The 21,485-nt window shown below is 42.5% G+C and overlaps 1 protein-coding gene across 2 annotated transcripts in view; it reads left to right on the top strand.

Annotated features, from left to right (window-relative positions):
* PKHD1 (PKHD1 ciliary IPT domain containing fibrocystin/polyductin) overlaps positions 1-21,485 on the top strand; it is a 238,340-nt gene that overhangs the window by 83,683 nt on the left and 133,172 nt on the right. For both annotated transcript variants that reach the window (XM_083606347.1, XM_083606348.1), the window contains 2 exons: positions 3,568-3,724; positions 19,558-19,770. In XM_083606347.1, the coding sequence (XP_083462473.1) occupies positions 3,568-3,724; positions 19,558-19,770 (370 nt within the window). The remainder of the gene's footprint in view (positions 1-3,567; positions 3,725-19,557; positions 19,771-21,485) is intronic.

Genomic DNA, 21,485 nt, shown 5'->3' with positions numbered 1-21,485 from the left:
TGCTATCACTTGGTGGGTTTTATAAACAGGCAGATTGGTGTGAGGGGGCTGGGAGGGGACTGAGCTAATGAGTGCTGATGTTTTGCTGCATTTTCTGGCAATTTCCCCATGTGCTGCTATAGGGGTTCACCCCACCATCCAAATCCAATTCTGGTGTGTGGGGGCAGGAACGGGGGGCGGGGGGGGGGCAGGGGCGGAAATAACCAACAGGAATCGTAAGTTGAATTCAACTCTCAGTAACATTTAGGATAAACAAAAGCACCCTTTCATTCAGTATTTTACTGAACACTAGAAAGAAATAGGATTACATGTTACTTAGTAACTAGCAATTGTTAGGTGATGTTCTCAAACTTTTCCAAATCACCCACAATGCAATTTTGAAGATGATTTGCAGACTTTATGCTTCTCAGTTGTGGCTTCTCCTAGTTTAGCTTCTCCCTACTTAGCCCATTTTTCCTCTCTGCTGAACAGAAAGTGACAGCCCTTGAGATATTTGAAGATGGCTATCATATCTACTCTCAGCCTCCTCTTATCCAGGCTGAACCAGCTCCCCCAACCGTTCCTCATAAGGCTTGGTTTCCAGATCCTTGATTATCTTGGTTGCTCTCCTCTTCACACCTTCCAGCTTTTCAATATCCTTCTTAAACAGAGGTGCCCAGAACTGGACACAGGACTCCGGGTGTGGTTTGACTGAGGTGAAATAGAGCAGGTCTGACTTTCCTTGATCTGGACAGTCTACTATACTAAATTCCGTATTTTTATGTTGTGAACCACCCTGTGATCTTTACGTAATGGGAAGTATACAAATGTAAAGGAAAATTATAATAATACTTCTGTAGATGCAGCCTAGAGTAGCATTAGCTTTTTTGCAGGTTCATCACAGTGTTGACTCCTGTTAAGCTTGTGGTCTTCTAAGACCCCTAGATCACTGTCAGATGCATTACTGGCAAGCCATCTTATATTTGTGCATCTGGTTCTTCCTGCCTACGTGTAAAACCAGGCATTTGGCCTATTGAAATTCATTTTGTTAGCTTGGGCCCAGTTCTCCAATCTGCTAAGGTCATCTTGAATCCCGATTCTGTCTCCTGCGGCACTTGCTACATCTCAGAAGAATGGTATTGTATATACATATTTGTGTTGTGTGTTTATCACTTCACTTGAGTGTCACAAGAGCACCAAAGCAATCTTTATACAATTTTATCCATACAGTCAAATAACTCAAATGTTTTATCTAATTGTCTGTACACCTTGTTTTATCAAATGTTTTGTCAAAATGTCTGTACATATTAGTAACATTTGCTTCAAGTGAAATGAAAGCTGCAGCAAACTGCATGCTGAAATTAATTTTAGGAATTCTCCCTGTTAAACTGGAATTTGAAGAAAGTGAAATGTAGGGCAGAGCATACTCATGCAGTGATGAAGGAGTGGGGAATGTGTCCAATATTGCATCCACCAGGGCAAAGAAGTCACTGCTCCTTACTCTTGTTAGGAGCATTTATGCATTTCTGTTTCAGTAAATTCTGATGTGAATGGATACAGCTTTGCACCTCCTAGACTAATGTGTGTTTTGGAATATATTAATCTGATTTCTCATTTCTTTGAATTCAATGATACAGTTCCTGTTTCAAAAACCATATTTAAGTGTGGGTGAAATGCACTTAGAAATTCATACATTGGGATAAAATGCATAATTAAACAGCATATTTTGTGATAAAATATGCAGAACAACAACAAAACCCCTACAGATTAGTGTGCAAATGGGATGCAGTGGGTTCACAACATTAGCTTAGGGATGGATGATAAATACATGGACTGATCTTTCCACTTAATGTAGGTGAAGGTTGAAATCTGGAGCAGAGTCCTGTCAGCAGATTTGAAAGAATGGGAAGTATTATAGCAGAAGACATTGAACTTAAGCACCAACACTTTGGACTGGGCTTAGACACTTACAGGCAACCATAATAGCTGAACTCAAATTGGTGTTGTGCAAGTTGCCCCTTGGCCCAGTTGGGACATGAGCCTTGCACATGTTGCTGTTTCTGGTTTGTTTTCAATGGCATTCCCACACAGAGGCCTTGCAGCAGACTTAACAGCATGTTTCTAGAGTATGGACAAGAGTTGCAAAGTATATTTCAGAGCTTGTTTACCAGATTTGTATTCTACTTTTTGACTAGTGTCCCCAAAGCAGTTCACAACAGCCATTTGTTGTTGTTGTTTAGTCGTTTAGTCGTGTCTGACTCTTCGTGACCCCATGGAACAGAGCACGCCAGGCACTCTTGTCTTCCACTGCCTTCCGCAGTTTGGTCAGACTCATGCTGGTAGCTGTCGTCCCCTCAGTGGCGTAGCGTGGGGGGTGCAGGGGGGGCGGGCCGCACCGGGCGCAACATCTGGGGTTAGGGCAAATCCATGGGTTAGGGGGCGCAAATCCACGGGTTAGGGGGCGCAAATCCACGGGTTAGGGGGCGCAAATTACTTGCCTTGCCCCGGGTGCTGACAACCCACGCTACGCCACTGCGTCCCCTTCACCTTGTGCCCTCCATCTTTCCCAACGTCAGGGTCTTTTCCAGGGAGTCTTCTCTTCTCATGAGATGGCCAAAGTATTGGAGCCTCAGCTTCACGATCTGTCCTTCCAATGATCACTCAGGGCTGATTTCCTTCAGAGTGGATAGGTCTGATCTTCTTGCAGTCCATGGGACTCTCAAGAGTCTCCTCCAGCACCATAATTCAAAAGCATCAATTCTTCGGCAATCAGCCTTCTTTATGGTCCAGCTCTCACTTCCACACTTCACTACTGGGAAAACCATGGCTTTAACTATATGGACCTTTGTCGGCAAGGTGATGTCTCTGCTTTTTAAGATGCTGTCTAGGTTTGTCATTAAGAACCATAAAATAAATGAGGCCATTTGTGTTTGTCTTTTAAGATACCGATTTTGAAAACAAAACCACCACAACAAAATTTTAACTCCCGCCCTCCACCTATGGATAATATCTAGTTCTTCTGAATATGAGGGAGGAGAGGAGCTGAAGGAGCTGATTTGTGAACTGAGGCATGGAATGGCATCTCAGTCTCCACCTCCTTCTTTCTGTTTCCTGGTTTTCTCAGGGTTGATAGTTGGCCTTTCCTGGATGCTCTGACGAGATGTCAGTTTGGCTGACCCTTGATCTGATTTGCTGTACCTGCAGTTCATACTTCTGTCTTCTGCAAAATAAGACCATAGAATCATAGAACTGTAGAGTTGCACGGGACCACAAACATCATCTTGGGCAACCCCCTGCAACACAGGAATCTTTTGCCCAGTGATTTCCTTCTAGAAAAAAGGTGCCAGCAATGTGTAGCCCTGAGTGCCCCCAGAAAAAAGCACTGCTTTCGCCCAACGTGGGGCACGAACCCACAACCTTGAGATTAAGAATCTTACGCTCATATTTCTTCCTTTGGTCTTGACTTTATGACTGCATCACCTGGAGGACAGGACACGCCAAAGAAAGATCCCATGATCTACCTAGCTAAACATGCCCCTCCCCCAAGTTTGTATTGCTAACCATTTTTGCTTTCTGTTTCATTTTTAGAGCACCTTCCCTCTTAAATTTTGTGGACTCTGGTCAAAGAACATCAGCTGGCTTACTGGGCACCAACCACAAGATGGCGATAATGTCACAGTAGAAAGAGGCCAGACTTTGTTCTTGGATACAAACACAAGCATCCTTAACTTGCTTCATGTCAAAGGTCTGAGCAAATTTCGTCCTCTCCTATCCCTCCGCCGCCCCCCCCCCCCCCACGGGAAGGAAATGGCATCTATTCATTTGCTATATTCTGTTGCTTTATTAACACTCAAACCTCTTATTTTATGTTTGTGAAATTGTTCAGTGCTGCTTGAGGGGCAAGATACTTTTCTGCTTTGTTTCACTATACACCTGCACATGAAAGAGTAACAACAGCAATGGTCTCACTATTAAGCTGCTGCTGCAGTTAAGTGTGCAGAATTCATGTTGCCCCTTGCAGCTTCCACCGATGAGGCCTGCATGTCAGAATGCCAGTAGCTTGAAACCTAAAATAAATAAACTTAAGGAAGTTCATTTGAGGAAAGTTTCCTCTCTTCTCTGTGCCACCCCTGAAAAGCTTCTCTAGGGGGCTCGGGGGCCTTTCTGACCAATGTGACCCTGGGCAAAGGAAAGGAGTGAAAGGGAAAGGAAGCCTTCTTCCAGGAATTTCCTTAAGTTACACTTATTTTAAGATCCAAGGCAATGTGATTATAGAATCATTTAATGCTACTATTATGGTGGCTTAGCATCATCTACATGCATGATGTTCTAATCTGAAATAGGTAAAGGTAATGGTGCCCCTGACCATTAGGTCCAGTTGCGGACAACTCCGGGGTTGCGCGCTCATCTCGCGTTATTGGCCGAGGGAGCCGGTGTACAGCTTCCGGGTCATGTGGCCAGCAGGACTAAGCCGCTTCTGGCGAAACCAGAGCAGCACATGGAAACTCTGTTTACCTTCCCGCCAGCAACGGGAGCTCACCCCATCGGGAGGATTCAAACCGCCGACCTTCTGATCGGCAAGTCCTAGGCTCTGTGGTTTAACCCACAGCGCCACCTGAATCCCAATCTAAAATAGGAGCAGGTAAGCAACAGTGGAAGGGAAGTGGGTGGTACTGTGGGTTAAACTAGGGCTTGCCGATCAGAAGGTTGGTGGTTCGAATCCCCCGATGGGGTGAGCTCCTGTTGCTCAGTCCCTGCTCCTGCCAACCTAGCAGTTCGAAAGCACGTCAAAGTGCAAGTAGATAAATAGGTACCGCTCTGGCAGGAAAGTAAACGGCGTTTCTGTGCGCTGTTCTGGTTCGCCAGAAGTGGCTTAGTCATGCTGGGCACATGGCCAGCTGTATGCCGGCTCCCTCAGCCAATAAAGCGAGATGAGCACCACAACCCCAGAGTCGGCCACGACTGGACCTAATGGTCAGGGGTCCCTTTACCTTTACCTTTAAGCAACAGGGGAACGGCAGCATGGGGAATAATGTGTGGTTGTTTCAGTTGCAATGGACTTTGGCATAGTGGCAGTCGAGAACAGGGACTAGCAGTGGGCGAGGGAGAAGCAAATCCAGGGGGAAAACAGAAGGTGGAAGAGAGAAAGCGAGTTGGTGCCATTTAAAGAATAATTGGGAGTCCAAGCAGTCAGAGTGAGCACAGGCTCTTTGGGGGCCTTTAGCACTCGCTGGGGTTCTCCTCCTCCTCTATTAAATTTGTATACTGCCCTTTGTCCAACAATCACAGCATAAAAATACAAAACGAGAACACAAAGTGCACAGTATAACAGAAACAAACCAATAAGCCCACTCCACTGTGTGTTTGCAGTGTGGCTATGCCTTGAGGTGGGAGAAACCACAGGGGAGCAAAGGTGTTGCACCCAAGCGCATACACAAGCTCTTACTGTCTGTGCTCCTGGCTGTAATGATGTTGCCTAAGTCTGAGCAGAAGGAGCTGGTTTTATATGAACTGTTGCATTTCTCATTGGACCTGGTTGTGCTTCTCAGAGAACAGCTCCAGTTCTTTTTTTTTTTTTTTTTTAAATATTTTTATTTTTCCATATAAACACAATACAACAAACATAAACATACAAAAACAAAAACAAAACAAAAAAAACATGTATCATTTCATACCCTAATTTCATATCCTATCTTCCCCGACTTCCTCATGCTTCCCCTTTCTGTATTCCAAATTCTTATCGATTGTTCAGCAAATCTTCCCTTATTTTAATTTAAATTTAGACTATTCTTCCTTATTTTCCTTGTCTTAACCATTGCTAATAGTAACCATTTACTTTCCAGTCCAACATCATTCTAACTTTCATTAACTTTATGATATTTCTTTAAATAGTCCTTGAATTTTTTCCATTCTTCTTGCGCTGCTTCTCTTCCCTGGTTTCGGATTCTGCTCGTCATTTCTGCCAAGCCCATATAGTCTATCACCTTCATCTGCCATTCTTCCAGTGTGGGTAGTTCTTGCGTCTTCCAGTACTTCGCAATGAGTATTCTAGCTGCTGTTGTAGCATACATAAAGAAAGTTATATCCGTCTTTAACACCCCTTGGCCGACAATACCCAAGAGAAAGGCCTCTGGTTTCTTGGGGAAAGTATATTTAAATACCTTTTTAAGTTCATTATAGATCATTTCCCAGAATGCCTTAATCTTCGGGCAGGTCCACCAAAGATGAAAAAATGTACCTTCAGTTTCTTTACATTTCCAACATTTGTTGTCAGGCACATGGTAAATCTTTGCAAGCTTGACTGGGGTTATGTACCACCTATATATCATTTTCATAATGTTTTCTCTTAAGGCATTACATGCCGTAAATTTTATCCCGGTGGTCCACAACTTTTCCCAATCAGCAAACAAAATATTATGACCAATGTCCTGAGCCCATTTAATCATGACCGATTTAACCGTTTCATCTTGTGTATTCCATTTCAGCAGCAAATTGTACATTTTGGACAAATTCTTAGTACTGGGTTCTAACAGTTCTGTCTCCAATTTTGATTTTTCCACCTGGAAGCCAATTTTACTGTCCAGTTTAAACGCTTCATTAATTTGATGGTAGTGGAACCAATCTCTCACCTTCCCTTTTAATTTCTCAAAACTCTGCAATCTCAATTTGTCCCCTTCCTTTTCCAAAATTTCCCAGTATCTTGGCCACTTGGACTCCATATTTAACTTTTTAACTGCCTTAGCTTCCATTGGCGACAGCCACCTTGGAGTTTTATTTTCCAGCAAGTCTTTATATCTGTCCCAGACATTTAGTAGTGCTTTTCTGACAATATGATTTTTAAAACTTTTATGTGCTTTAACCTTGTCATACCACAAATATGCATGCCACCCAAAAATGTTATTAAAACCTTCCAAATCCAAAATGTCTGTGTTTTCAAGAAGTAGCCATTCTTTCAGCCAGCAGAAAGCTGCCGCTTCATAGTAAAGTTTAAAGTCTGGCAGGGCAAACCCCCCTCTTTCCTTTGAATCCGTTAGTATCTTAAATTTAATTCTGGGCTTTTTGCCCTGCCAGACAAATTTAGATATGTCTTTTTGCCACCTCTTGAAACAATCCATTTTATCAATTATTTGCAATGCTTGGAACAAAAACAACATTCTTGGCAATACATTCATCTTTATAGCTGCAATACGGCCTAACAAGGAAAGCTTCAAGTTGGACCAAATCTCCAAATCTTTTTTCACTTCTCTCCAAGTTTTTTCATAATTATCTTTAAACAAATTCACATTTTTAGCTGTCATATTTATACCCAAATATTTCACTTTTTTAACCACAGTCAACCCTGTCTCATTCTGGAACCTTTCCTTTTCTATCTGTGTCAAATTTTTCTCCAAAACCTTTGTCTTAGACTTATTCAATTTAAATCCTGCCATTTGACCAAACTCTTGAATTATTTCCAAAACTCTTTTCGTGCTAGCTTCTGGCTCTTGCAATGTAAGTACTAAGTCATCTGCAAATGCTCTCAGTTTATATTGTTTAGCTCCGACCTGAATCCCTTTAACCAACTGGTCCCTCCTAATCATATTAAGCAAGACCTCCAGGACCGATATAAAAAGTAATGGGGAGATAGGGCACCCCTGACGTGTCCCTTTTTCAATCTTGAACTCTTCTGTAACCACATTATTTACAATTAGTTTGACTTTCTGTTCAGAGTATATTGCACCTATACCATTTTCGAACCCTTGACCTACCCCCATCCCCCGGAGGTTCTTCAACATAAAACTCCAAGAAATGTTGTCAAAGGCTTTCTCGGCATCCACAAATATCAAAACAGCTTTAGTGTTTATGTTCACTTCCAGCTTTTCCAAAATGTCAATTATATTCCTTACATTGTTCGACAAGTGCCTTTTTGGGAGAAAGCCCGCTTGGTCCCCGTGAATCTCCTCCATCAAAACTCTCTTCAGTCTTTTTGCCAAAATATCAGCAAAGATTTTGTAATCCACATTCAATAACGAGATGGGTCGGTAGTTTTTAAGTTGGGTCTTTTCAGTCTCTGTCTTTGGTATAAGTGTAATGTAGGCCTCTCTCCACGTATCGGGTGCCCTTTTCCCCTCCATAATCTCATTGCAGACTTCCTTCAAAGGTTGTATCAACCCTTCCTTCAAAACTTTGTAGTATTTGGAAGTCAGTCCATCCGGTCCAGGGGATTTGCCCAGCGTCATGCCTTGAATGGCATCTTCTATTTCTTGTGCTGATATCTCCTGGTTCAATATTATCTTACTTTCATGCGAAACCTTTTTCAGCCCATTTTCCTCGAGGAACTGTTGTATGTCCATTTCTTTTTGCGGCCCTTGTGTGTAAAGTTGTCTAAAGTAGTTCTGAAAACAATTCCTAATTTCCGCTGGGTTGCTTATGTTTTTTCCTTCCACTTCTATATTTGTTACCGTGTTGAGTTTTTGTCTCTTCTTTATTTGCCAAGCCAGTAACTTGCCACATTTATCAGCAGATTCAAAAGTCTTTTGTCTCATTTGTTTGATTCTCCACTCTAATTCTTGATTCATCAGTTCCATATATTGTGTTTGATGAAATTTGATTTCTCTTAGAATCTCTTGGGATTTTGGCTTCGATCTTAATTGTTTTTCCCCTTCTTTTATCTTTTCCAAAATTCTCTCCTTTTTCTCATTTTGCTTTCTCTTCTTTAAAGTATTTTGCTGAATCAAAAACCCTCTCATCACGGCTTTGCTTGCGTCCCATACTATTCTTTTTTCTACTTCAGACCTTAAGTTGATTTCAAAATAGTCTTTCAAGGTTTTTTGGGCCTTCTTACAGATCTCCTCGTCTCTAAATAAGGTGTCATTCATTCTCCATCTGAAGGAACCAGTTGTTGTTTGCCTCACCACCATCTTTACAGCATTATGGTCGGAGAAAGTTTTTGGGCAGATTTCTACTTTTTTTATATTCGGAGCCATACTGCTAGTCACCCAGATTTGGTCAATCCTTGTCCATGTCATTTTGGCTTCAGAAAAGAAGGTTCCCTCTCTTTCTAATGGGTGTTTTGTTCTCCAAATATCAATCAAGTCCATATTGTCAGTCATTTCAAAAAAAGTCTTTGGTAGTCTTCCATCTTTTGTTATTACCTGTCTTTGTGCCTTGTCCATATTTGTTGAAACCACTCCATTCATATCTCCCATCAAAATTAAGTTGTAATCCATATGGTCCATCAAAGTTTCATGCAACTTCTTAAAAAATTCAGCTTTCCCTTCGTTTGGTGCATAGATTCCCACTATCAAATACTTCTCTCCTTGAGATTGAATTTCAATTGCCAAATATCTTCCTTGATCATCTTTAAAAATTTGTTTCGGTTGCAATTTTTCTTTTGCATAGATCACCACTCCTCTCTTTTTTACTCTGTCTGAAGATATAAATTCCTGTCCCAGTCTTTTATTTATTAATAATTTTCTGTATGCTCTTGTCACGTGGGTCTCTTGTAGGCAAATCAAGTCCAATTGGTCTTTCTTTAAGGCATGAAATATATTTTTTCTCTTCCTGGGAATATTTAAGCCATTACAATTCCAGGTTAGAAGTTGCAGAGCCATGATGGGATTATTTACTCCTTCCTCCTACAGCTCCCTGTTTTTGTTCCTCGTCTGTCGGTGGTACCGTGTTCGTGTCCAGTGATGGATGCCCTTGTCCTGGAAATGTCTCTTTCTGTAGGTCTTCTTCGTGTTCTCCCAAGAACTTGTCTTTATCACTTACAGTCTTTATTCTTCTCTTCTTTCCTTTATATTTAAAAGACAAGCCTTGGGGAAATTCCCACCTGAATGGTATGTAGTTCTTCTTCAGCAGTGTCACCAGGTCTTTATAATGTCCTCTTGCGTCCAAGATACTCTTAGGGATGTCTTTAAAGATCTCAATAAAGAAGTCTTCAATTCGAAGGGCTGTTTGGTAGTGCAGGTTCAATATTTTATCTCGCTCCTCCTTTGATCTTAAGGTAATAAGACAATCTCTGGGTCGATTTCTCTTCTGTCTTATTCCCAATCTAAATGCACTTTCTATCTTAAAATCTTCTTTCTTCAGCTCCTGCTTCCAAAAGTCAGAAAATTCTTTTGTCAAATCATCCACCAAGTTCTCTCCTTCCTTTTCCGGCACAAGTCTGATCCTCAGGTTCCTCTCCTTGCGTTGCATATCCTGCATAGAGAGTGCCAGTTCATATTCATCCAATTTCTTGTAAACTGGTGGAAATTTTTCCTCCGCAGCAGTTGCAATTTCCTTAGCTTCCTCGGCTATCTTTCGTGTTATAGATGAATCTTCCAATAATTTCCCAATTGCTTCTGCATTTGAGTTCACTTTATTCCCTAGGTCAGTTATACTTTTAGTATTTAGGTCAATTTTCCCAGAGATTTCTTCAATTTTTTTATTTGTTTCAGCAACTTGTACTTTAGTTTCAGCAACTTGCGATTTAGTCTCCGCACCTTGCTTTTTTAGTTCCTCCAAAGAGTCATTTATCTTCTCCAATACCTTGGCAAATGATTCTTCTGTAGACATTGCTTTCGCTTTTGGCTTTGCAGCCACTATAGTTCCAGAGGCTCCTGTTACAGAAGCCCTTCTTTGCATGTAAGTGTCAATTTTGTATTGTCTGCCAGATCTCAAGGTTGTTTCTTGTAACTCCCCTTTCTCTTTACCATCTGCCATAACAAAGTCTTTTAGTCAAGGTCATTCCCAGACTTTGAAACTCACAAACAAAGTTCTCAAATTTTAAACTCCACTTGTTGCTGAGACAATTTGTAGGTCCTCTAGAGGGCGTAGAGTCAGTTCTATACTTCTCAAAGTAATCCCACACTCTTCAAAAAAGAAGGAATAAAAGTTTCCTAGTCCCTTTCAATTTTTCTTTCCTTTTTCAAGGGGATCCCAGTCAATAGTGTCCTGTAAGTAACTTTGTAATACCACAAAAACAGTGTTTCAAATTGGAAGTAACCAAAGTCAATTTGAGATATTTTTTAGCTTCTTATAGCAACAGTCCTTAGCCGGTTCCTTTTCTCCGGCAGTCCGATCCCAGGTTAAAGAGCAGCGATACTTAATCCAATTCTTTTAAATTGGCAGGGAAACACTTTTAAAATCTTCTTCCCCCCCCCTCCTGCCTTCGGGGGGGGGGGAGTTCTTTGCTTTGGTGGTGGATTTCTTAAATCCCGCAAGTTTCCTCTCAAGCAGTTACAGCTAGAGTGCCTTTCGCTTTGATCTTGCTACAGAACGGAAAGCAGACTTCCTTTTTAGTGCTTGTCCGTCTCGGTGCCCAATTTCTTTACTTTTAGTGTCCAGTTATGTTTTAGCGGTCAATCCTACTCACGGATAGTTGTTCTTTTAATCCAATTTCCCGGGAAGAAGTCAGCGCTCTCCGCTAATGGCGACGCGGCTTCGCTTCGCAGGCTGGGTGAAGACGACTCTCAGCACCGCTCCAAGACCCCTCCGCTCCTCCGGAGCCTTTAAAAAGGCTATTTCGCAGCGTCGGGGGGGCGCAAAGGTGCCCGCCGAGTCTCCAGTTCACAGGCAACGCGCCTGTGATTTTTAAGGGTCCCCGCTTCGCCGTAGCCGACAGGACCCGAACCCACGAAGCAGATCTCCCCCGGAGCTCCGGTTGAGATCCGCCATTAAGCGCCGGCGCTAACCGGAACAGCTCCAGTTCACACACGTCCAGCAACGTGTGCTGTGTAAAAAGGCAACGATGGTGTGTGCATGTTCTAAAACGTATCTGGAAGGTGAGGAAACTCTGCGTTGCTCTGCATTGCTGCATGCCGGCATAATTAAAAGGTTGGAGCAAGACCAGGGAGAGCCCAATTCAAATAGTCACTCAGTCACGAAACTTACTGGGTGACCTTAGGCTAGCTGTTCTCTCCAGCCTAACCTGCCTTGCAGGGGCGATAAGATAAAATGGGGGAGGGGAGAACCATACACACGTTGGAGGAAGGGTGGGGTAGGCATTCCATCAATTTAATGTCCTGTAGAAGCTGGCCGGAGCGGTATCTATTTATTTACTTGCACTTTGACGTGCTTTCAAACTGCTAGGTTGGCAGGAGCTGGGACTGAGCAATGGGAGCTCACCCCATCGCGGGGATTCGAACCACCGGCCTTCCGACCAGCAAGCCCTAGACTCAGTGGTTTATACCACAGCACCACATAATATATACACATGCAAACTTGTGCATGTGGGCGCATACATGCGCCCACTTCACACACTGTTTCAGAGGTTCTCACTGCGTCTCATTTATGGCGTTGTAACTTTTGTTAGAAAAACAGAAGTTGGTGTTTTTCACCCGAAGGAGGAGCCCTGTTAAGGCAGAGTGTTGTGAAGAAATTCAGCTAACTTCCTTCAGTTCTGTTGAAAGATAGTTCTATCAACAGAGTGTGGGAAAAGACACAGAAAAAAAGAAGGTTTAGATAGGGGACAGGGCTTTGAAGGTAGCATTTTAATTCTTCAGTTTTGTACCTATTGATTTCCAGTTTTTCCACGGAGCAATTCTCATCTTCTTCATCTGAAGATGTTAGCAGCTAATGAGGCTTAATTCTACAAAAAAGTTTTATCTGCTGGCATCTGGAGATCAAAGTGCTGTGGAAGGCAGGCTGCTGTTTTGTTTTCTTCCAGTATTTGCTGGCAATCCTTTTAAAGTGAAGTTTCAAGTTCTATATCTAAGTCAGAGGCAGGTTTGTCCTGATCCCACCACAATCCCATTATTATTATTTTTTAAAAATCTGCTCAATATAAAGGTGCATGGGTATGAACTGACGTGTGGTCCATGTGAAGCCAGTAGCTTGACTTAAAAAATAAATGCTTTCACTGACTAGACATCTTCATTATTTTTATACTGCATTGCCTGAATGTAGTTCCCGTTTATCTAATCCATTTTTTAGTTTTGCTCAAACCTTTTCAGATATAATTATGGATTCAGTTTTTAGTTAGTATTTGGTTTTTATCATAAAAAAATGCTATAATTTAAATACCGTCAGAATGATTCTAGCAATGACCATGTTGTATTTTTTTAAAAAAACACACCAAATAAATTCCACCAACTAATGGGCAGTCTACTTCAGTATATATGTTTGTGTGTGTGTGGTTTTTATTATTAAAGAAGGAAACTTCTTTACCTTCTGTTTATATGTTGTATCTAGGATTGTCGTAGTCTTGGAAAAGCTATGTACAAAGGGGAAATACCTGTTTGCTGTTCAGATGGAATTCAGTTGGAATAGGAAGAAAATCCCATCAAATATCAGTTGACTGATTTTCAGTACCTTTGATCTTTGTAAATTCTGATTTGTGACTCAGTACAGGATGCACACATCTATTTCTAGACCTGCCAAGGATGAGGCAACAGCTTGCGCATGAAATTCCTACAGCTCTTATTAGCCAACAGAGTTGATTATATGCATCTTTGGCAGCTGCTAAGATTCATCCCAGGCTTCTCTGGTGCCTCAGTGAAAGTTAATCCTAGCTCTATTAACAAAAGAAATTGCATTCCACTTCTGCAAAGCTTTGGCAAAATGGTTGATCAGTACATTTCCTCTACTTATACACTGTAAGAAGTGGCACAGGTGGAGTTTAATAAGAGCCTTAGTATGATTGCTTGATTTCTCATTGCTTTGTTACATAACCCAATGACTGGCAGTGGAATGGGTAAACTGTGTGGTTGAGACAACATGACAGGTCTGTCTGCACGTGCAAATTGTCACTTGATGCTGCAGTCATCAGATAATGAACATGCATGTGTGAGCCAACTCTGTTTGCTCTCCGAATATTAAAGCCCTTAAATTTTCTAGGAACTCTCCAAAACAATTACAGCTTTGTTGTGCTAAGATTTGTTCTTAGATACCACCTTCGCCAGGCAAGTCACTCCACACATGGGAAGTGTGGATTGATGGTTGCCTTAATTCACCTCATTTCTTACCATCCCTCTATTTTATTCCTCCAGATCTTGAAATGTCGTGCCTTCATTAGCCAATCGGTTTATTGTATTGGCTTTTCAAATATGGACACTGATTAATCACTTCTTCCCATAGCAGCTGCTGCAGAGGAAGTTGCAGAGCAGGTTCTGTGTATAATAAGCAGCCAGGTTGTTTTAGCTTTAACGTTTCAGTTGAAATTAGAAATAGTCCTGGACCTCTACAGATCAGATGTCATCATAATGCGCTGTGGTCTAAACCACCGAGTCTCTTGGGCTTGCCAATTGGAAGGTCAGCGGTTTGAATCTGTGCAACAGGGGGAGTTCCTGTTGCTCTGTCCCATCTCCTGCCAACCTAGCAGTTCGAAAGCATACCAGCGCAAGTAGATAAATAGGTACCGCTCCGGCGGGAAGGTAAACGGCGTTTCCATGTACTCTGGCTTCTGTCACGGTGATCCGTTACACCAGAAGTAGTTTAGTCATGCTGGCCACATGACCCGGAAAGCTGTCTGCAGACAAACACCGGCTCCCCTAGCCTGAAAGCAGAGATGAATACAACTGGACTTAACTGTCCAGGGCTCTTTTACCTTACTTTACCTTGAATTCAAATAGTGATGCTGCCTGACTAACTGCTTAAACAATTGGGGAGACAAGGAAGTGATTGCTTGCTATGACCCATTGCAGGACTGCTGTTTCTTATCTTTCTGAAGGCCATACAAATAAATTAAGGTAAAGGTAAAGGTACCCCTGCCTGTACGGGCCAGTCGTGTCCGACTCTAGGGTTGCGAGCTCATCTCGCTCAAGAGGCCGGGAGCCGGCGCCGTCCGAAGACACTTCCGGGTCACGTGGCCAGCGTGACGAAGCTGCAGCTGGCAAGCCAGCACCAGCGCAGCACACGGAAACGCCATTTACCTTCCCACTATAAAGCGGTACCTATTTATCTACTTGCACTTAGGGGTGCTTTTGAACTGCTAGGTGGGCAGGAGCTGGGACCGAACGATGGGAGCTCACCCTGCCGCGGGGATTTGAACCGCCGACCTTACGATCAGCAAGTCCTAGGCACTGAGGTTTTACCCACAGCGCCACCCGCGTCCCTACAAATAAATTATCTATGTAATATATAGGGAGCCCACCCCCCAATATACAGAACACCCACTGTCATTCGTGCTGTTCCAGAGCAAGCACAAATGCCTGCATGTTATGGTCATAACCTTTCTTCCTCTCTGGCATTTGTTTTCTTTGGCACACACGGCCACATTTGACTAACCACACTGAACGCGATGCTGTTTCATTTCTGTTCATGTGGCGCAGTTTTCCTCCAGAAGAGATGCCTTATTCGAGCTGCTGATTAAATCACCCTTGCTTGGCACTGGTACTGTCAGGAAGGAGTCCAAGCAGCTTGCAAGGGAGCCCATGCCATCTGAACAGATGGGCACACATGCAGATGGCCAAGAAACATGGACATCAGTTTGGGGAGTTGATTTCTGACTGAGAGTGTTCAAGCATCTGCCTGTGTATAACTCAGAGTGAGAGGAAGGCTTTGATCCAGAAAAGTGCTTTCATACACTGTTTGACTTTAAGCACACATTGAGTTCTATGAATTCTAATGGGAGCACTTGCATATTAAAAATCCAGCACCTGTTTAAATGCCTTGCTTAACTGGGACTGGAATTGGTATCCCTAGTGTGCTGTGGATCTGCAGTGGGTGAAAAAATATGTTTAATGCAAGCTGGATAAATGTAATGCAAAAATTGCTATATAGTGCATGTAAGAAATCCTCAAAGTTAGACTGACCAGTATAGCTAATTGTCATTGTATGGTACTGATGTCATCATCCTCCTGTCCTGAATTTCTCATCTGCATTATTTTTTTTACTTTCCTTGAAATTCCTATTGCTGGCCTCAAACACCTGCCCAGGAATCTCACCAATCTTTCTGAAATCATCCTCTCTTTTCGTTATGCACAAGAGCAAATCTCCAAAGGTTTAAGTCTTGCTAATTGTAAGATAGACTCTTCTGGTTTCTCTTTACCTTTACCTCTGTGGGACTCTCCCCTAGGCAACATTAACTTTGTTATATTTTGAGTACAGCAAAAGGACACGGTTGCTACCTCTAGCTGAGGCTTTGTGTAGTCTCTCGTGTCCAATGGAAATATGCAATCTAACAGTGATGCCAATTCAGGAGAAAGTCGCAAGTGATATGTAGCAGAAATAAAAACAAAAAAACCCCAGGAAAGGAGGAATGGCTGAGTGGCCCCTTGTGCAATACCTACAAGGCTAGCATGTTCCCTGGCCGATTTCCATTTACATTTCACAGACTTTTGCAGCATAGCCTCCTCTCGGGAGCAACCAAGTTCTTTCTTTTTTAAAGGGGGAATGCCTGGGAGTAGAGACTAAAGTTTATTTGAGATGACTGGTAATTTCGATGGTTTCTCCAAGCATCAATCAGCCTCAAGATGTTTCTCTTTACCTTCCTCGTATGAGGGGAAGAGTGCGTTGGGAAATGTCTCTCTTGTAACTATATAGAAGTGATTATTTTTGGTATAATTGTATTTATTTTGCTTGGTAGGTAGGCCGTCATTGCTCTAGTTCATTGATATTTTTACAGAATTACCCTAAGGTCACATGTAAGATATTCCTTGCTTTCTTGGAGAGCCAGAACAAACAGTAGAAGAGCTGGAGCCAAACACTTGCTTGAGTAATATTCATTCTTTTCTGCTCTTAGAAGAGGGGTCAAGTGCTATGAAAGCAAGAATGAGCAGCAGCTTAAAAACAAGAAAAAAACCAACCCTGCAAGGCAGTAGCTGAATATTTATTTTGTACTAACAGAGTTCAGGAAGGGATGGGTTCAGAAAACTAGCTGTTAAGACACAGTTGGACCTAAATGCTTGTAAACTTTGAAAGTGTTGTAATTAAATCAGGCAAGGGGTTTGGATTTAATCCTTCCCTTTCATTTCTTTTCCTCATGTTTATTCATTTGGCACTCTGGCTCTTAATAAGTGGCTGGATTTTCAAAAGGACAAAATTTACGGCAATGAGAGAAAGCAGTGCTCCCTTCTTTTAAAGTGGAATAGAACTTTGAGCATCACCTGAAAAGTAGATTTAGGCTTGCATTTATCACATACATTGACAATGGTTGTATGAGCTCTTTATTTCCCCCCATATAGCTTCAAACACTTTCAATTTTATTTTCTTAAAAAACTGTTTTAGTCATAGTGGTATGAACAGTTCAGCATAGGGTTTTTCACATGTTTTCTCCCTTAGCCTTCCTCCCACCTGCCCAGGATTCACACTGGCTCACACAGTTCAAGCAAAGTTACTCCACGAATACGAGAGTTTTACTGCAACCTACTGAAGGAAAAGGGATGTGGGTGGCGCTATGGGTTAAACCACAGAGCTTGGGCTTGCAGATCAGAAGGTCGGCGGTTCGAATCCCCACGACGGGGTGAGCTCCCGTTATTCGGTTCCTGCTCCTGCCAACCTAGCAATTTGAAAGCACATCAAGTGCAAGTAGATAAATAGGTACCACTCCGGCGGGAAGGTAAACGGTGTTTCCGTGCGCTGCTCTGGTTTGTCAGAAGCGGCTTAGTCATGCTGGCCACATGACTGGGAAGCTGTCTGCGTACAAACGCCAGCTCCCTCGGCCAGTAAAGCGAGATGAGCTCTGCAACTCCAGAGTCGTCTGCGACTGGACCTAATGGTCAGGGGTCCCTTTACCTTTACCTTTATTGAAGGAAAAGGATTGCTGGTTGCCTCTTTAAAGATTAGTAGCAGCATATCACTGGATATCATTTTTAGTTGGGCCAAAAGGTCACTCATATATTCCAGTAGTCTAATTGGTTTGCTTTCTGTTCTAATTTTATATAGGCTACAATATTCTCCTCAGAATGCAAATAAAGCATTTGACCTGTGCTGCCCATGTCCATATCCGCTTGCAATTCTTCATGTTCATATTGGACACACACACACTTAAGTCTAACCTGAAATAGCAGTGTGGCTGTTTTTCAGTGCAGTAAAATGATGACTTGGCTCTGTATAACCTGTAGTATCTAATATGGAGTTGACCAGCCTCAAATGATGAAGCATGGGAGTTAAAAGTGAGATCAAATGATGCTGCTTTTGTTCTTTGACAATAGGTACTCACATATTCAGTATGAAGATTTATGCACATCACAAAACTCGTTCAGACTACTGGATCTGGCAAACTGTCTTAACTGACAAAGTACTAGCACAATCCTATACATGTCTACTCAGAAGTAACCCAACTGAGTTCAATAGGACTTACCCTGAAGTATCAAAACAACACAGTTGTTTAGAAATATGGTTTTCTCCTTATTTCATATGTAAATCAGGGCTCTAAAAATCTTTGGTTCCAATTTTGCAAAGCTCCAGGAAAGACTTGCTCTCATGAAAGGTGTTTCTCTTTCTCTTTCTCTTTCTGGAAGATTTTCTCTTTGTGGAAAACATTTTTTATATCAGTATGGGGAACTTTGGCCCTTCGGATGTAGGGAACTGCAGTTCCATGACTCTTACCATTGTTCATGCTTCCAGGGACTGTTGGGAATGGGAATCCAATGACATCTCCATTTCTGTTTTGTATACTACCCAGTGTAAATTGTATACCCTTTAACTGCCCTGTTTTAAGCGGGACATCCTGGAATCACAGTAGCCAATCCCAGTTTTTGTTTGATTTCCGGATGTCCCATGTTTTGGTCCGGTGTTCTAGGGTGAGTCTTTGTGCCTGAGCGCTGGACCAAAAGATTCTGGCACTTGTGAGCAGGGTCACGCCAGAGTGCTGAAGGTCCAGCACTCCAACATGACCCTCTAATGAGCCCAGAGTGCTGGTGCTGTGCTCTCATGCCATGCACTCACCCCACTTTTTTCGGGGTGAGAGGATGCTGCGGGACACATGAGTGGCCCAGGGGCGATGAGTGTCCTAATTTCAGGTAAGAAAACGTTTGAAAGCAAAGTATGTTAGAGTTTTCCTTTGTATTGAAATTTATGTTTATTATCTTCCGGATTTTGTTATAAACAAATAAACAAATAAAGCAAGCAAGCAAGCATAGTAGAGAGTGGGACAAGGAATAAAATGTAGTTGTTTTTATTAAATATAAACTGCAAGACATAACCAATACAAGTAAAAATTCACTTTTAAAGACCAGATTATCACAGTGTTGTAGGTGAGGGGGATTGTGGACAGAGTTGGTGCAGATAGCTTCTTTTTTTACCAACATGTCTTTGAAAACCCTCCCATAATGACCTGGTGAGAGCTGCTTCATTCTTTTTCATTTTGAAGATACAGTGGTACTTTGGTTTTTGAATGTAATCTGTTCCGGAAGACTGTTCGAGTTCTGAAACGTTCGACAACTGAAAATAGCCGACAGCTCGGCCTCAGGATCTTGCACTCAGAGGAAGCCGCATGGCATGTTTGACTTCCGAGGCGTGCTCGAAAACCAAAGCATTTACTTTTGGGTTTATTGCGTAGAAAAACTGAAATGTTCGTTAGCAGAGATGTTTGAAAAACTGTAATGTTTGCCTTCTCTGTTGGGGCAGGGGGATAGTGGGGAGATTATATAATGAACAAGACAGTTCTGCTATGTTGCTGAGACTACACCTTCCTACTGTTAATTATTGTTAATGCTGTTTCTGTTTCAGGAGGCAAGCTTGTGTTTGTTGGCCCTGGGCCAATAGAGCTCCATGCTCATTACATTCTGGTGTCAGATGAAGGAGAACTTCGGGTTGGCTCTCCTGGTCAGCCTTTCTGTGGCAAAGCCCAGCTCCACCTCCGGGGCAGTTTGCACTCTCCAGCATCCTTTCCATATGGGGCCAAATTTCTGGCTGTGAGGAACGGAACCCTTTCCATGCACGGTGAGCTTTAGCCACAATTGTGTGATAGATGTTTCAAAAATGCTCAGCGTTAACAAAACCCATATTTTCCAGTTGATTAAAACAGCTTGCACTCGAATCTCTCTTAAAGAGAACTGTGGAATATTGCAACATCCACTCTCAGTTATAAAAAGGTGTAGGAATTATTTGCACCGTCTCTAGTGCTGTAGCAGAGCATCTCCAGGTAGGGATGGTCTTATTCTCAGGATAAGGCAGCTTCCTGTAGTGGAAGGGCCAGAGTTCAGTGGTAGAACATGGCTTTGCATGCAGAAGGTCCCAGATGCCATTCCTAGCAGCTCCAGAAGACTCCTTGCCTGAAATCCTGGAGAGCAGCTGCCAGCCTGTGTAGGCAATGCAGGCTAGTTCCAGTGTTCTGACTTAGTATAAGACAGCTTCCTATGTACTTTCTACTTAGGATAGAGCCAAAACAAGTGAATTAGGTTCTGAAAATGATGTTTTATTCCCCAGTTAGTTAAGTCCTTCCTTGCATACGTATATGGCAAAGTCAGTTTGGGTAGACAGCTTCTTTTTAGCAAAACCCTGATATGTTCATACTAGTACACTGCTTTGCATTGTGTCTAGAGTGAGTTCTGAATTACTGTGCTCCATCTAGGCACCATAGTAACACCGGTGCCCAGGTTTGTCTCTCATTATCCTTCTCTTTTGTATAATAAGCTATACCAAATATTATATTCATTAATTTAAGAATTTCTATCCTGCCCTTCATGATACGGTCATAGGACGGGTTACAGCATATCAAAATACATTAATTAAATACAACCAACACACATTGATGCTTGAAGGTGCAATATGGTCGCTGCTTACTCTGAAGAGCATCACAAAAAAGAAAGGCCCAAATGACGCAAGCGAAATTCTTGGAGGGATGTCTCCGTTTCCGCCAAGGTCAGGCTGTTCAATTTACATTCCCTAGGCAACTGCTTAATATGCCACACTGTTCCTGTGGCTGGTGATATCTCAAACATCACTCTTGCTGATAATGAATTCAAGTGGTGAGTGCTGACAGAATGAGGTCACTGAGAAACACGAGGGCAGTGTTGGCCTTCTCAAGGGAACCCTGATGTTTCCAGATGTAAATAAATAAATAATAAAACCAAAGGGTGTTAGCCAGCTCCAAACGCGAGCCTTCTACCATGATATGGTACAGGAGGCAGAGGGAATGCATGGGACCTGCACTGGCAGATCCCAAGGTCTGAACAGCATTGGCAGGAGCCCTGAAGAGGAGGACCTTTCTCAGAGGGATGGAGATACAGAGCAACATTTTTTATTGGTCTTCCTTGTTTTCTTGATTGATGATCTGACAGAACTACGGAGTGCCAGCATTTTCTTTCTGCTTGGATTTTACTAGTGTCCAATGCCTTCCCCCTGTTTTGCTAGCAGGAGAAGAATTTGTATGGAAGGCAACAGGACCTTGTCTCCAGAGCATTTGACCTAGGTGCCATAAAAAGACAGACGAAAGGAACATCCACATGAAATACCAATGACTATTTCTAGTCATGCCCGTGGCTGTAGAGAGTAGACTGGGTGATCGAAAAGAGTCAGTAAGGGAGAAGAACTGGGTGGCCTTGCCCATTCTATTGGAAACATCTTTTGGTTTCAATTCTTCAGCAATGATGCAAGAAATATTGGGCTTGCCATCCCATCTCCTGTCCGAGGCGCAGTTCCAGTGCATGGGTACA

Source organism: Podarcis filfolensis, assembly GCF_964270895.1.
Source record: "Podarcis filfolensis genome assembly, chromosome: 3".
NCBI classification, from domain to species: domain Eukaryota; kingdom Metazoa; phylum Chordata; class Lepidosauria; order Squamata; family Lacertidae; genus Podarcis; species Podarcis filfolensis.
This window is presented reverse-complemented; position numbering and strand designations above follow the sequence as displayed.